The 16,710-nt window shown below is 44.5% G+C and overlaps 1 protein-coding gene across 2 annotated transcripts in view; it reads left to right on the top strand.

Moving 5' to 3' along the window:
- Positions 1-16,710, top strand: part of zfpm2a (zinc finger protein, FOG family member 2a) — a 144,011-nt gene that overhangs the window by 122,954 nt on the left and 4,347 nt on the right. For both annotated transcript variants that reach the window (XM_074654595.1, XM_074654594.1), the window contains exons 6-7: positions 15,325-15,531; positions 16,153-16,380. In XM_074654595.1, coding sequence (XP_074510696.1) covers positions 15,325-15,531; positions 16,153-16,380 — 435 coding nt within the window. The remainder of the gene's footprint in view (positions 1-15,324; positions 15,532-16,152; positions 16,381-16,710) is intronic.

Raw genomic sequence — 16,710 nt, 5'->3', positions numbered from 1 at the left:
GGGCTCAGGGCCGGTTTAATGCACAGGCCATATAGGCGGTCGCCTAGGGCAAAAGTCTGGGGGGCGCTGGTTGCCCTCTAAAATAAATAATAATAATAATAATAATAATAATATATGCCTTCCACATTTTCTGCATTGAAGTAACAAACAAATAAATAAATATAGAAAGAAATACACTTTTCAACCATCTCACACTTTTTCATCTGTCCGGCCACACTTATTTGTTAATAAAAGTGTAAATTGTAGTGAAACTGACTCAACACTTTTAAGCCAACATTATCAGGGACCAATTGTTCATTTATAGTATAGTTAGGGCTGTCAAAGTTAACGCGATATTAACGTGTTAACGCAAATTCGTTTTAATGCCACTAATTCGTCTTGAACGCATTAATGCAACTTTTTAGCTTGTAGTGGGCTCAGTTTTAAAGCTAAAGTGAAGATACTGGCACCATATGAAACTACAAAACCTAAGGAATCCATTGGTACCAACCATGTCATAGTAGCTTGTCGCAAAGGAGGCTAAATAACGCTCCAAACTTGTGCTAAATTTTGGCAAGGAAAAAGTGGCATGGCCAATTTCAAAGGGGTCACTTGACCTCTGACCTCAAGATATGTGAATGAAAATGGGTTCTATGGGTACCCACAAGTCTACTCTTTACAGACATGCCCACTTTATAATAATCACATGCAGTTTGGGGCAAGTCATAGTCAAGTCAGCACACTGAACTCACTGACAGCTGTTGTTACCTGTTGGGCTGCAGTTTGCCATGTTATGATTTTAGCATATTTTCTATGCTAAATGCAGTACCTGTGAGGGTTTCTGGACAATATTTGTCATTGTTTTGTGTTGTTAATTGATTTCCAATAATAAAAATATACATACATTTGCATAAAGCAAGCATATTTGCCCACTCCCATGTTGATAAGAGTATTAAATACTTGATAAATCTCCCTTTTAAGGTACATTTTGAACGGATAAAACCTTTGCGATCAATTGCGATTAAATATTTTAATCGATTGACATCCCTAATTCTAATAAATACAGTTATTTATGAAAATAAAAATCTTAATTTATGTCTTAAAACCATTGTGATGTCGGATGTGTGTTGTGGTTTACGGGGCTACAGTTAGGGTACTGGGGGGCTGAACCCTAACCCTAGAGCCGGCCCTGCCTGGGCTCAGTGAAGGCTGAATATAGAACAGCACAATATTTTATTGAAACAGTTCTTTTGATTTTGGATAGGTGTAAAAGAAAAAGTGCAGTTTTTGTTTTATTACTGTACGTTCTGTTTGTCGAGTACTGCTGCTAAAATGCGTCCTTAAGGAAAGTGAAGTCCGTCCTTTATGCTTCTTCAGGTATAAAGACAAAAGTTGTACACATGTCATCGGAAAAAGAAACACTGTCACAGTCGGAAAACAAGAAAAAGTGAGCACTTTCAAGTCTTTCATTAAACTTCTGAAGCCTCCCAGTTAATCCTTGCTGTACATAGAACAAAAACTCAGCATTCAACAATTTAAAAAAGCCAAGAGAAAGAGAGAGAGAGAGAGAGAGAGAAGAGAAGAGAGAGAGAGATGAGGAGGAGGAGGGTGGGGGGGGGGGACTGGCCTGATCGCTACATATTCATATTCCTATGCAGGCGTTATCACTTAAAAGGCTTTCTAATTACAACAACAAGACAAAAACTCCTTGGATTCCTTCCAGACCCGCTAAATGATAAAATAAGCTCGCACTCTCTCTCTCTCTCTCTCTCCCTTCTTAATCTCTGCAAAGCACCTTGGAGCCTCATCTCCCAAATACAGGCGAATGAATGTGAAAATGCCATTTGGAGATGCAGGTGTGACATTTGATAAGAAACTTCTGGATTAAATATGTTCTGCTAATGAGGAACCCAGCTACCCCATCAGGGCAAAAACTATTGGTGGGATTGTGTGCGCGCTGATAACATTCTCACGCGCGCAAAAAACACCCAAATTCATTATTAATAAACAGCCGCAGTCTCTCTATCACGCGGAGAGTCTGGATCCTTCAGTGGAGAGACGGGGATGTTGCGTCTCATTAGGAGAGAGGCTGAGGTAGGGCGGGGTAAGGGGTGGATGTGGTGGGGTAGGGGTATCAACTGTTTTCATATTTAGCTGTTTGGGGCTTTTTTGGGGAGGCAGAAGGGGAGGGGAGGGAGACAATTTCAAAGCGTATGTTAATGGTGCATTGACTGTTGGAACAAAAGGGTTGAAAGTTTCAGGGGATCTGGCAGTGAATGTAATTCTCTGGCTATAGCTAATACGGGAAAAAGAGGGGATAGCAGGCTAAGCCATTGGTGCAGTAGACTGGGAAGTCCCTGGCCCCAGCTTGACATTTATAACGATTTGGAGAAGATTAAAGCCGTATTACTGCTGTAGTCCATAATGTGGCTCTGTAATGAGGTGTGAGTGCATTACCGTCCCGTGGAAGTTAGCGGCTGTTTTAAAAGGGAAAGACACAGAGAGTGAGGGAGAGCTTTCAAAAGAACATGGACACTCGACTGTGCTGCGGTCATGTCCAGTGAAAGTCTGGGAGCCGGAGTGAGAGAGGACTCCAGAGGCCTGCCAGTGGAGGCTGACTGAGGCTGCCACCGTTGAAGACTTGTCAGTCTAAACCAGCTTAGCTCAGCCAGCCAGCAAAGTGTCTCAGACTGACAGGCAGCACTTTGTTATTCGGACCAGTAACTGGAGGTCCATGTCTGCCGCCTGGAAATATTTTATATTCAAATAGAAATTAGAAATGGAATGTGTTATTTCAGGCACAGCATATAGTGTGTGCACTTTTTTTTTTTTTTTTTTTTTAAAGGTGCATACAAACTCAGGAAAAAAAAAACAGCTTTAGGAATTCTGCCAGCTCTCTGTTTTGACAATTATTATTTTGGCCTGGTGGCTTTTTTTTTTTTTGACAGTGAAAAAAAAAAAAAGGACAGTGGTGCCAATTCTAAAAGCCAGCCACAGGAAAATGAATATTCTAAAACGGTGTTAAAAAATGCATGCGTTATCTGCAAAAATAAAATAAAAAAAACACAGGTAATTTTTTCACGTTAGCGTGTGCAAATGAAGGTTGCAGGTGTCGCCCGTCCATTTAAACCGCTCTTTATGATGTTAATTAGTTGTTAGCGTAATTTCCCAGCCTCCGCCATCAAGCGTGAGAAGTTCAGAGACCCCGCTGTTAAACTGAGAGTCAATGCCGTGGCACCGTTTCAAGAGCTCCCAAACAGGACGGCCGGTGATAACGAACAGGTGATGGGGCCTGATGCCTATGGCAGCGGGATATTGCTGAGACAATTGAATTCGTAAGGGAGGAATGAATCTTCTGGACAGCGTATCAAATGTTAAAACAACACACATTGCATGCAATTTGCTTATGCGCGAGGGTGATAAAGTGTGCTTATTTAAAAGATAAACAAAGGGGGGATCTAGTGCAGTAAATTGTGCATGTGTGTTTATTCCCTATGCCAGAGGTTTATAGTCCCAGACACAGGCAGCCCTACTTTATGGCTGCTCTGTTTGTGTGATAGCAGTATTTATGATATTGGAATTTATGTTGTACTGTGTTCACACTGTCTGTGGGCTAGTGGTGGTCTGTATTTAAATGTACGTTTGGTGCTTTGTCTTGTGTTTGAGTGAATCCAAGAGGTCAGATTCATTATCCCCCGTCCGTGCTTCTCGCAGGAATCCGGCCTCCCAAGGTTAAAACTCCGCACTCCCAAGTTCCCACTCTGGAGGAGTGGGAGCCATCGGAATAGAAAGGAGTTTCATCTCTTCAGCCCCCTGCCCCTGCTAATCTTAACCCCCCCTCTCGCAATGACATTTCCACTCCGGTTCCTCCGACTCCAGACATATTTGCTCTCCCTTGCTGCTTCGTGTCCCGTTTAAGATTTAAACAGCAAACATAAAATGCAGAAGATAACCTGCGAAGAAGAAAAAAAAAAAAAAGAAGCTTTGGAGAGACTTGACTCCGAACATTATTTTAAAGACCAGATCTGAGAGCTGCGGCACAGCAGTCGGGAGCGATTATCTGCTGTGATCCCTCTCCGATGCACCAAAGTCATTCATCTGCCGATCCTCCTCCACCCCCACCCCCCCTCACATACACACACACACAACGCAGCCCTATGCAAAGGCGGACCCCCTAATCATGTCGACACCGTGTGTCAGCGCCGTGGATGAGCAAGGCCTAGAGATGAGAACGGCTCTGTAAACATGGGCAGGCAGCGGGGAGCTTCCCTCTTCCCCCCACGCTGCTCGGAATAAGCAAACGGGAAGATTTAGGGATTTTGCCGGGGCCCAACTTTGTAGTATCGGCTCAGGGTCCTTTTTCGACGTTTTCCGGGGTGCTGCCTATGGGATATTGTTCTTAGCTTACGAAGTGCCGCCCGTCCGTTATAAGCTGTGTGTCTTTTGTCAATAGTATTACAATTTTGGAGCTCTTCTCTCCCCCCCCCCCACCACCCATACTCCTTTAGATTTAACTCTTCAGTATCCGCCACATATTCTGTCGTTGACCTTTGCTGTTGACCTCTAACATTCAGATAAACCGGCAGAATCTTTATGAGGAACTCTTATTATACAGCTGCGTTTGACCTCTATAGTCAAGTTTTTTTTTCTCCCCAGCACTGTCGATTATGAACTATCATGACAGACTAGTAAATCTAGTGTGCATCAACTATGTGCATTCCCTAATACAATTGGCTGTATCAAATGGGATGTATATTAACAACAGCCCACTGTGCGCTCTCCGCTGTCAGGATTCTATTATGGAGCATGCTCCCTCCCCTTGTTTTGATACAGCGGTAATTTAAAGACCCATCTTAATTGACTTATTTTTTTCCCCCCCGCATGTCTGTCGGAGCTTGTGCATGCACTGCAATAAGAGTCTTGTTTCTTTATTGGGCCACACACAATGTACTGAGTTCAATTTTACCATTCATAATGAATGCAGCCTCGCCATTCAAATGCAGCCATAAGCACACAGCAGATAAGAATTTAATTAAATGTAGATTAAAACCAAACAGGAAAACACACTGGCTGATAATTTTTTATCACGTCCCCTGGTCATATTTTTTTTTTCCTCCCTTCCCCTCATACTTTCGACTTGTTCTTCCTTGGGCTACATCTTTTCAGCTTTGCCAAAAGTGGCGAAACACCTCACACATCTCACCGTGGCGCCGCGAGATTGTGTAAAATGCAAAGCGAGGGGCGGTCACACGATTAATCAGAATCCTCGCGTCTGGGGAGGATGGAGGCTGGCGGAGGATTGAGGGAAGGGGGGGTGGTGGTGGTTGGGGGCGGGGGGTGTACAGGGGTGCAAGGAAGGAATTAGTTGCTTCATCCCAAATTTGCATCATATTCCAAAAGGACAATCCCAGCACTGTAGGCAAGGGGAAACATATCTCGCTCTCTGCAGGAACAATTAAATATTTGCCACAATGCTGAAGAAATGTCACCTTCAGTATCAAATTGTCCATACTTGCTAAACATGGTGTTACAGCGAGTGCCTCGAAAGCATGCCTGAGCAGGGAGACGCCACTATTTTAGATGTGGACCACAGCCTCAGCTAACGTGCTGTAACACACATTCAGGAGCTGCTCACCTCGGGCACTAATAGTGTGTTGAACTCCAGTGGGGGAAACCAGCGAGCAAGAGACAACTGTCAGGGATTTCCCACTATCGAACCGGGCTGCTCAGTTACATATTAAAAACACGTTATTTTTTAAAGGTTTCTACACAGCTAGAATGCATTTTAATTATTATGAAAACTGACAGAAAGGCCTTCTCAAATATCAGAATGCAGCCCTGGTGTTAATGCTTTCCAGAAGAAATACATTAATTTCCCACCATCTGGTGTATTTATCATGTAGCATATTTCACTAGCATCCAGCTTTTCTAACAGTTTCAGACAGCTGTTGGCTCAGACGTTTACCTGAATGACTTGAAAGATAAATTCTGCTCTTCAAATGGTTTTTTTAATCAGAGGTGATGGTCTCATCTTCTGCATGCATACACAGATTCTCAACCATGTGCTCAGAGTGGAAAATTTGCATGATTGTGAATTTAGAATTTGTAACTGTGGTAATACAGAAACGTGGTCGTGGTAACATGGCAGTGGACTTCGTCCCCGCCACCTCCACAGCGGCCGACACCGCCGCGCCGCTGCCTGCCTGCCTGCCTGGCTGTGCCCCGTGCCCGCCTGCCCACCGCGCTGGTGCTGCAACTCAGTTCCACTCTATTACCCTCACGCAGGCGATTGGCCTTTTCTGTGGGGAAAAGAGCAATTTCCTGTCGCAGTCTGTTTGATCAAGTGCTAAACCCTTGTGATCAATAGAGAGACAGATGTCGGCTCCAGATGGCCGCGTGGTGATACCTGGGGCAGCGCGGGGGCTTGCCAGGACGACAGAATGGCAATGAGCAAGGGCAGCGGCTGTGCTCCCGATGCACCAGCCACCGAGACACAATGTGACAAACGCAATTAGGCCTTTTAGCCGTAGATTATTTATTTCTCTCGCAAAGCGACAGAGAAATTTAATTAGCACATACTTTAAGCAATATGTAGAATTACAGGGGTGCAGAGGCAGAGGGCATGCTGGGATGTTGCACCAGTGACTGGTGTGTGTGTGTGTGTGTGTGTGTGTGTGTGTGTGTGTGCCAGAGAGTGTGTGTATTCTTTCTGTGTATGGCTGAACACCAAATTAGCACGCCTGCAATAAGGCACGGAAAGAGAAAACGTGTACGTTTTAAGGCGCAAATTGACGAGCGCTCGTGAAGGAAAAACTTGATGAATTCCATTCGTCGTGACCAGATCAATAATGTTGAATTTCAAAATGGATGACAGGTGCATCTCCCTGGCTCTCTGTCCTTCTGGAGAGGAGAAAAATAACTGCCAGCACCAGAAGGCCAAAATAGACCTTTCCAAAGAGGAGAGACAGAGGAGGAGAGAGGCTCCCATTTTTTAAACGGCAAGCATTTGCATTAGGGCTGGCATCCACCATACCCCCCCTCCACACACACACACACACACACACACCCACACACTTAAAAACACACAGACTGGCAAGCCGGCCCGTGTGGCGTCGGGCCGGAGCCATGTTGGAGGAACCACTGAGGCGCGTGGCGATGGCGCGCCGCTCTCCCAGGAAAACCAGGCTCACCGGCGTTGGCCCTCCGCCGTTCACCTGCTCCCGCCGAGGCATGATGGGAAGAGAAGGGGGGGGCATGGGCCACGGGGCCGCAGCTGGAGGGGAGGGAGGGGTAGGGTCTGCTGCGGTGCTCAGCACAGCGGCGCCCTGTCACGAGGGGTCTTCTGGTCCCATTAGCAGGGCTCGGTCAGGACGGGCCCCCGACCAGCCTGCCGCCGCAGCGGGGGCCGCAGTAAACACATGTCGACCGGCCACAACCAGGACACAGGCAGCGCTACCCGCAGAGAGGGATAGCTAATAGAGTGCTCAATGGGACAAACCTGTCCAAATAAAGAATAAAGCGAAGCGGAGAGGAGCCAGTCAGAGCTTTCCCTTAATAGTCTACTCCACTTTACTGTGGACAGGGAGGAGCTGACTGTGTGTGGCAGCTAATGAGGGAGAACAGCTTTGTACTGCAGGAATGTGTGGCTGTTATTGTCTCAGACTGACAGCACAGAACTCATCTGCAATATAGAAGGTGTAAAATGTTCTCATTTACTGTTTTACGGGAGAACATTTTATTTGTTTGGGGGAAAATATGAAAATGTCAAAAATATTTTTTTTTGGTGCATCTTAAATATATATATATATTTTAATTCATAATAAAACATGTGATTTTTGGAGTGTTAAACATTCCTGCATTTAATGAATTTCAGTAGAATTTTTTTTTATATTTGTGTAGAAATTGAAATATTCAAGTTCTGTCATTTGAACTCTAATAGAGCAAAAATAGCTGCTAATTCACATCTCTATTTTTTCTCTCTCTCTCTCTCTCTCAAAATGATTACAACACTATTAGCAGGCAAACATCCTCCTGCCAGTGTCGTTCTCACTGTATTGAAAAGGCTCCACGAGTCTCCAGAGACCAGCCGGAGAAACGTCTTTTAATTTCAAAGTGAAACATTTAATTTTTTACTCACTAAAACATTTTGCTGAATCACATAATTTTTTCTTCTTTTTTTTTTTACTCCTACTGTTTCTGTGTCTTCAAACAGTTCGTAAACGGGGAAATGACATTGTTCGGTGCTGTGCTGCTTTTTATGCCTTTGTTGCCTGTGAATGTATACTGTAGAGAGAGCGGCTGTGTACGAGGCTCCCCTGGGAAGGACTTTTTAATTTGTGGATTCTGACCCGCGTGCCATTCGCTCGAGGCCATCCATGAGCTCTCGGTGCCGGCTGTATCTGCAAAAACACTTGATGCTAAAATTAGTGTGGACGGTGTGGTGCAAAAAGGAGGGAAATCTGGGTGCTTTTTGGGAGGGGGGTGTTAGGACAAGACAAGGCGAGTAAGGGCTCTGCAAACACATATTTACTCAACTGTATTTATTCTTCTGGAAAATAGATTTGTCCTGCTAAAATTTTAGAAATTTTAGGAATAAAAATATGTTAAAAAAATAAATAAATAATGTTAAAAAGTGATAAAAAATAAATGGCCTGCTTGATTACTGCCATTACAAAAATGCAGCAACAAAAAATTATTAAACATTTTTTTTTTTAAATCATATAAGATTGTAGTCCCACGTTTAAGATTCGCGACACAATTTTCCAAGTCAAAATGAGGTCAGAATAATGCCTTTTGATTCCAAATACATTTCTCAGGAGAGTAAGATCTTTAGCACCTACCTGCAAGGATGTAAAGGCAGACTGGCTGTCTATGCTGCTCTGCCATGTCTGAGGCGTCTCTGCATCATCACAGCATAAACGTCCACCGGCTGCAGCTTGAGCATGAGAAGAGTGCCTCCTAGTGGCCGAGACTAAACATGGAGGAGGAGGAGGAAGAGGAGGAGGAGGAGGAGGAGAGAGAGAGAGAGAGTCAATCTGTGTCAGTGCCTTAGTGAAATAATAGTAGAGTCAGCTAATTCTAGTTTAGTGTACCGTCAATAATAGTAAGCTTGTTTGACCCTGTGAATGATGTTCTCTAACTCAGCGTTCCCCCCCCCCCCCTCCTCTGCTGCTTGCCAGGGATTGTGATGGCGACGGTTTGACAGCCGTGAGTCACCCTAATGTGTTCAACTCTGATGATCCAGAAACAGTCCAAATATTTACCAGTATTCATGAGGAAGCTTTTGTTTCGTCGCAGCACAAAACGTCTGCTGTCAGGTGCAGATACAGATATTGTTCATCCGCAATTTGGGATAAATATTTTCACAAGATCCAGGGGATGGGAAGTTGTGAATTACTAATATGATAAAAGCTGAATAAAGTGGTGGTTTAACAACACCAATACGCAGGCTACTTGATATTCGCAGGTGCGAGGAAGCTTGTTCCCGTTTGACCAGGAGGAGTTGGAGCTGATTTGGAGACAAGAAGAGTAGAGGTCTTTAATTACAACCCCTTCTCTGTGGCTTCAGGCGCCGCTAGCCTCACTTCACAATTAAGAGCAGCAGTTAGCGCATGCAGAGCCAATAGACGGAGACGAGAACTTAAAGGAGCAGACTGACCAGAAAGAACAAATCAGCGCCGGGGCTTGACAAAGGAAAATTAGATGGAGATTTGAAACTTTTTGCTCTTTAAAAATCCTCTCCCGTTTCTCAAAGTGCACCGTGATGCTTCGTTATACGCGACCCCCTAGACGCGTTCAGGTAACGCCAACGGGCCGCCGTTAGTTCCCCCCAGAAGCCCCATTCAACCCCTCCCATAATATGTGGCTGTGGTGCAGTGGGACTGTACTCCAGCGCTGTAATGGCCTCTGCAACGGTAATGTGTTTGGACAGATGGGAGAGGCAAGTGCTGATGTGCTTAACTACGCATTTTACAGCTAAACTATTAAAGAGTTGTGCTGTTTACACACCAACATTTGAATACCTGTCTTCAGGCCAGTTTAATTATCCGGGCCCTTCTGTTATTTCTGCCGCTTTGTTGTCTCTCAGCTTTTTCGCACGAGGCATGAGAGATTTGTTTGCGGCTTCATTAAGATATGGCGGCGGTGGGAGCGGGTTTGCAGGGAGCCAAAAAAAAATAAATTATTCCTGCTCAAGTATCTCGTGCTCTATTCTCCCTGCCTCCCCCCCTCCATACATATACAGATACTGTACACATCCGTTTGCTTATAAAGTCATTTAAAGTGAGGAAATTAAAAACTGCCCTGTGATGCCTGCACTTTGAAATCTCTCGGGGCTTTAGGCAAAAGGGGAGGCGACACGCGCGCCCCGAGTCCCTGTGATTCATCCTGAGACATTTGATTAGTTTAGAAGTACTTATGGAAGGAAAAAGGGTTTGCATTATAATTTTGTTTCATGAATTCCTTCATATGTTCATCTTGAGCTGCGTGTTCAAATAAAGCATTAATCAAAGGGAAGAGAGGGAAGAGGGCATTTAGCCAGCGGAGCCATAGTCTCAGGGCCTCAGTGAGCCGGTGGATATGGTATTGAGAGACCGTAGGAAGCAGTGGTTTTTAATTATCTGGACTACGTACAGGATGCCGTTTTTGATTGTTTTAATGAGGCAGCTGGCCTATTGTCTCCCCTTAATTCCTCCATTGTTTTTAGAATATGTCATAGTTCTTTATTCTTTTATCAGGTGCTCTGCAGGAGGATTTAGACAATAGCCTTCATTCCAACTGCATTGGCCAGTGCACAAAGGCGGCTCACTGCAGACAGTTAGCAGGCAAACAAGTGCAAATCACAAGCTGCACTTTTCCCCAGCCTTTACCCCAGTTTCACGACTTAACGCTTTTGGTCTTTCGCTCTAACTCTTGACCCCCGCCCCCCCTGCGCTACCTGTGTTTCTGTGATTTAAATCACCCGTCATGAAACAGACGATCTTTCGAGAGAGAGCTCCTTCGTGGAATATTGTCTGTTGCCCACCTGACGCCTCTGTGCTGTCAGTTTTCTATCTCGCATCTCCATATGTGCAAGAAAATGACATGTCATTTGCATGCATTAGTCAGTACATGCATGCACTGTAGGTGCTTACATTTGTTTGTATGCAAACTTGCAGATATCATGGCTGCACAGTTAATTTGTATATTTATGTTTTAGATATGTGATCATGATGCATTTCAGAAAACAATCAAAATATAGATGTATAATGCACAATTGCAGTAAGAACTGTCACAAATACAAGAGAAACAGCTATGATTTCTAATTCTCATGACAACCTAAGTGTAATTTAAAGCACAATCTTTACTCTTAACCCGGCCACCCCCGCCAGTTGTGCTTCTGTGATTGAAATCACCGGTCATGAAACAGTCGATCTTTCGAGAGAGCTCCTTCGTGGAATATTGTCTGCTGCCCACCTGACACCTATGTGCTGTCCGTTTTCTATGCCTCGCATCTCCATATGTGCACGAAAACGACATGTTTCTGCACAATAGTTTGCATGCATTGGTCAGCGCATGCATGCGCCATACTGTAGGTGCTTGCATTTGTTTGTGTGCAAACTTGCAGATGTTATGGCTGCACAGTTAATCACACATTTTAAGTTTTATATTCCTAAATGGTTTATGTGAAGCTACACGGGATCATGATGCATCTCAGAAAACAGTCAAACTAGAGATGCATAATGTGCACAATTGCAGTAAGAGAGTATTGCAGAGTATTGCAGTATATCTTTAGAGAGAGCTCATTCCTGGAATATTGTCTGTTGCCCACCTGACGCCTCTGTGCTGTCTCGCATCTCCATATGTGCATGTAAATGATGTCGTTTGCATGCATTAGTCAGTGCAGGTACTTGCATTTGTTTGTGTGCAAACTTGCAGATATCATGGCTGCACAGTTGTGTATATTCAAGTTTCAGATTCCTAAATGACTTATGAAGCTACACGGGGATCATGATGCATTTCAGAAAACAGTCAAAATATAGATGCATAATGCCCACGATTGCAGTAAGAACTGTCACAAATCTGAGAGAAACAGCTCTGATTTCTAATTGTGATGACAGCCTAAGTGTAGTTTAAAGCATAATCCTGCAGCACATCCTGAGCACATGTATCTTACCACCTTGTCTTGGTTGAGTGACTGTAACAAGTGCTGCCTCGGTGTTTTGTGCAGCTCAGTAAAACTGGGACATGAAGTCCTAAAAACTCACTTCCAGCATTCTCACACACAACAGATGGATCTGTAGCATTCTTGGCTGGAGGGATGCAATCGGAGCGCATACTCCACTGTCACAAATGCAGTAAAAAACATTTAATCTGCTTCATTTCAGCTGAGGAGAGCACACAGTATCTTTGATTTGGATTGATCCAAAAAAACACTGATTTGTATCTGAGCGTCGGGGGGCCTATAGTTCACAATTCTCTTTGTGAGCCGAGCGCGTCTGAACTAAAAGATCCATTCAGGGGAGAGAAACTTTTTTGTGGCTTTGACTGCGATATATTCCCCGCCATTGTCGGTGGCAGTTTGTATCTACCTTGATGGTAACTTGGGCAGACAGTGGAGAGGAGTTTTGTTATTTTAATTAGGAGATAAAAATTCAAAGGGGCCTCTCCAGGCAGTGTGTGGTATGACAGAATCAAAACGATGAAGTGGAGCGGCCTGAAGTGTGTGTCTCGTCACAGCAGATTGGCCGACAGATAGGCACTGCTCTTTAAAGTGGCGCTGACATGCACACGTTCGCGCCGACACACACACATACACACACACACGCTCACGGTGAGGAAGCCTGCACACAAATGGGACTTTGAAAGATAGCATATTTTAATACCATTTCACTCCCTTTGACACGTTTGTGCTGGTCTAATTTTCAGCGCTTCACCAGCAGATAGGAAGGGCCAGGAAGGTTTTAATCAAAACAGCGATGTGAAATCTGAAATATTCAATTTTGAATTCAAATAATGGGGCAATTCATTGGAGAAACTTAACAATGATTTATACATAAAGCACGGCGTAATAGTGTAAAGTCACGGTGGCTGTGTTTTCATCCCATTTCTGGTAAACCCACAGAAAAAAGTGGATTGTTCTCATACAGAGCTGTACTTCACCGTGTCTACAGGGTGCTTTTAAACCTGGTGCTTCGTAGGTTTCGTGTAAACACGAGTAATCAGCAGTTCCACATGTGCGGGGGCTTTTCTAGCCTTCACACCTCTCCTCAGGACTCTCTTTATTCCACATCAGCCAGGGCTCAAATCACATGTCCCCCTCTCAGCCTGACACTCCGTCGGCATGTTTGCACATCTTTGAAAGCTAACAGCGTGCTTTAATTAATTGTCCGGCTTTCCTCAGAAACAATGTCCTAATTCTGCCATTTAGCAGGAGCGTATCATAGTTTGTTGTTATCTCCCCGGCCAGATTTCTGTAAATAGTCATATTAAAAACTTTAATCTCTTCAATGGAAAATGAAGTGCAGCTGAAAAGCCTGTCATGTGCTGAGATAAATATTATCTAAGCTAAAACCTTCACTCTCTCCCCCTTCCTTCCTTCCTCCTGCCGCCCCCCCCCCCCCCCTTCTCTGACTTAATGAATATGTTCAGAAGATTTCAGAGGAATGCTTAATCCCAAAACACAACAATCTAATAATATGAAGGACCTGTCTCAGTGTTGCAGCTGACAACAGCACTGTAGGCTACAGTTTACCCCAGCCGAGGTTTGCATTGCTTCTGGGTATGAGCGCTAGTTGCCTAAAAAAGACATTTGAGTGGCAGTAAAAAGAAAGAAATTACCTTTTAAAAGGTTTGTTCACCCAATTTACAAAAATATATTTCCTCATGTATCTTTGCTGGTATAGTTTTGGTTTTATTTGGTTTCTGCCTCCACGCCAAAACAATGGAGGTAAATGGAATTTCATTTGTAGTGCTCATACAGGCTGTTCTCGCGCTATACCTACAAAAAAGTAATTATACTGTAATTCGTATTTATCCCACGAAATCAATTCATATGTAATCCACTTAATCAGGAAGTATAAAGAGCAACAAACGGCGCATAGGGAGGAGGTCGGGGTGGATGAGTGGGTAAAAAAAACAACCCAGGAGACCGATGTTTGTACCCTTTTGTGTGAAACCAGAAGTCAATGTTGTTGTGTCACGTAACATCCATACTTACATTACCACTTCCGTAGTTATTTTAACCCAAACCACGATCTTTTCCTAAACCAAACCAAGTAGTTTTGTTGCCTAAAATCCCTTTCTCACCAGTGCGATGCGAAAATGCGGTGCAGGAATGCGGAAGATAAGCATGCAAATTTTTCGCTATGCAGACCGGGTCCAGTGCGAATTATCCGCGTTGCTGTGTTACATTTTTTGCAATGAGGCCCGATGAGTTTCCTCCTATAGTGCTGTGTTCACTCCACACAACAAAAACGCATCCAGACGGAGAATGTCTGAGCTGCTAACGTTAACTAAACAATACCTAAACTAATTGTACCCCAAATTTGATGCTAACGCTAGCTGTTGTTGCTAGCCCCGTTCTGTGCCCAACGTATAACATTAGCAAGTCCATATCAGCTACATTACCATCTTCATTGTATCCCAGCTGCTGGGCGATCTCAAGCCATATATTGACCTTTATTTGTTTGTTGAGGTGATTATTGGATGTTGAGAAGGGGACGGCCCAACTAGTTTTGTTGCCTAAACCTAACCAAGCTGTTTCCTAGGAAGACGAAAGTTTATTTTACAAAGACTGTATGCATGTAACGAGCGGAAATGGACACATGTTGCTGGACATTCGCAGGAAAGCGCACGAAGAATGAGGAATAACTTTTCGTAAGATATCATAGGAACTGTTGACTCATAGCATTGAAAGATTTGACATTTAAAAAGTTAGAAAGCAGTGAGTCCTTCCAGAAGCAGTGTCTCCGTCTACAGACCTCACTGTGAACACTTTTCATTGGAACTACAGAAAAAAATATGAAAACCGTTGACAGCATCCTCTGTCCATTGTTCAGAGTAATGTGGGCACTGATTTTTGGAAAGACATGTTGCCGCTGAAATGTCATTTTTCATTGCTGTGAGGTCCACAAACGCAATTCCACTCTCCGGTTTCAACTGCATACTGTTATGCAACACGCTGTTGAAATACTGAGCCTTTGAGATGTAGTGCACGCCACCGAAGGCGCACACAAATATAATTTCTTATGTTGCGTAATGCCCTGACATTTAAGTCCAGAATTACTCATGTGTCACATGCAGCAGAGCTTTTTCCCTCTCTGGCAGCAAGCACTTACATGTCTCCTCCATCTCTGTTTTGTCCAGGTGGTCAACTATGGTGCACCACCACCAAGAACATGATGGAGGGCGAGGAGCTGGTGGCGTTCGCGGTGGACTTTGACTCGCGTCTGCAGGCGGTGAACCACATGTCTCTGAGCGAGGGCATGTACCCGGCCAGGCTGCTGGACAGCATCCAGCTCCTGCCACAGCAGGCCGCCATGGCGTCCATCCTGCCCACTGCCATCGTCAACAGTGAGTGTCTGTGCACGCACACGGGAGCTGGAACGAGACGTGCTTTTGTTTAGACACGCACTATCGCATGCTCTTGTTCTTTCTGTCTCTCTCTCACACACACACACACACACACACACACACACACCAGTCCGCAGCCTGCACTCAGTCACCTGCTTAACAAGGAGCGTCGTCTCCGCCGGGCGTAGATTAACCCAGATGAGTCTCTGCACTGGAGATAAGAGCCATCGACCTTCAAGTTTTGGGTTCACATAAACACACTGTGGCTCGAACTAACGTGTTAATTGCAAAATACACGCCTCATGCAAATAGTGTGTTTGTTTACTTAGCGAGGGCTATCTGGGTTCAGCTCGACAGGGAGGCTTCTGTAAGCAGATGGTCCAGTGTTCTTGTTTGCCCTTGAGAAAGGGCACCAACCGAGTGGTAGCAACACAGCGATATGCAGCAGCTGAGGATTTGGTGGAAAAGCCTTTTAACACAGGCTTTGAGAGTCAGAACTGTAGGAGTAGAGAGGAGGAGTATGCATGTGTGCGAGCGCTTTATCTTTATGCATAAATATGAAAGTACTGTATATATCCTGATATCGTGTCCCCTTTGTCCCCCACCTCCTTGTCCCTCCAGAGGACATCTTCCCTTGCAAGGCATGTGGAATCTGGTTTCGGAGTGAGAGGAACCTGCAGGCCCATCTGATGTACTATTGCAGCGGGCGACAGAGGGAGCCAGAGACGGTCGTGGAGGAGAACGACAGCGGTCCCCATCAGACGCCCAGTATGTGCCCCTTCCCACAGTGCACCAAGAGCTTCTCCAGCGCCAGGGCCCTGGAAATGCACTTGAGCACCTCACACAGTGGTGAGTGACTTTGTGATGGATCAAAGAGTTTATACAGAACCGAGATCTTTAACACACAACTGTTTTTTTTATATTACGGTTCTTGAAGATGGCTACTTTTAATTAATTAATTTTTGAAAGAAAGTGGGTCTGAAAAAGGACAGAGTTTTGCACAGGTTTGGAAAAATGACTGTCATTCCTTTTCAAAAATATACATATCCTGCTGTCAGCTAGCACAGTTGACAGTTTATCCTTGAGCGAAAAAAATATCTAGTGGATGGGAATAAGCTTGGCATAATGCATGAGCGTTTGATGGTTTCTACAGTTAACTCTAAAGGAGAAGTGGGAGGC

Source organism: Sebastes fasciatus, chromosome 12 (genome assembly GCF_043250625.1).
Source record: "Sebastes fasciatus isolate fSebFas1 chromosome 12, fSebFas1.pri, whole genome shotgun sequence".
Lineage (NCBI taxonomy): Eukaryota > Metazoa > Chordata > Actinopteri > Perciformes > Sebastidae > Sebastes > Sebastes fasciatus.
The sequence above is the reverse complement of the archived record's forward strand: the minus strand, read 5'-3'. Positions and strand labels throughout refer to the sequence as shown.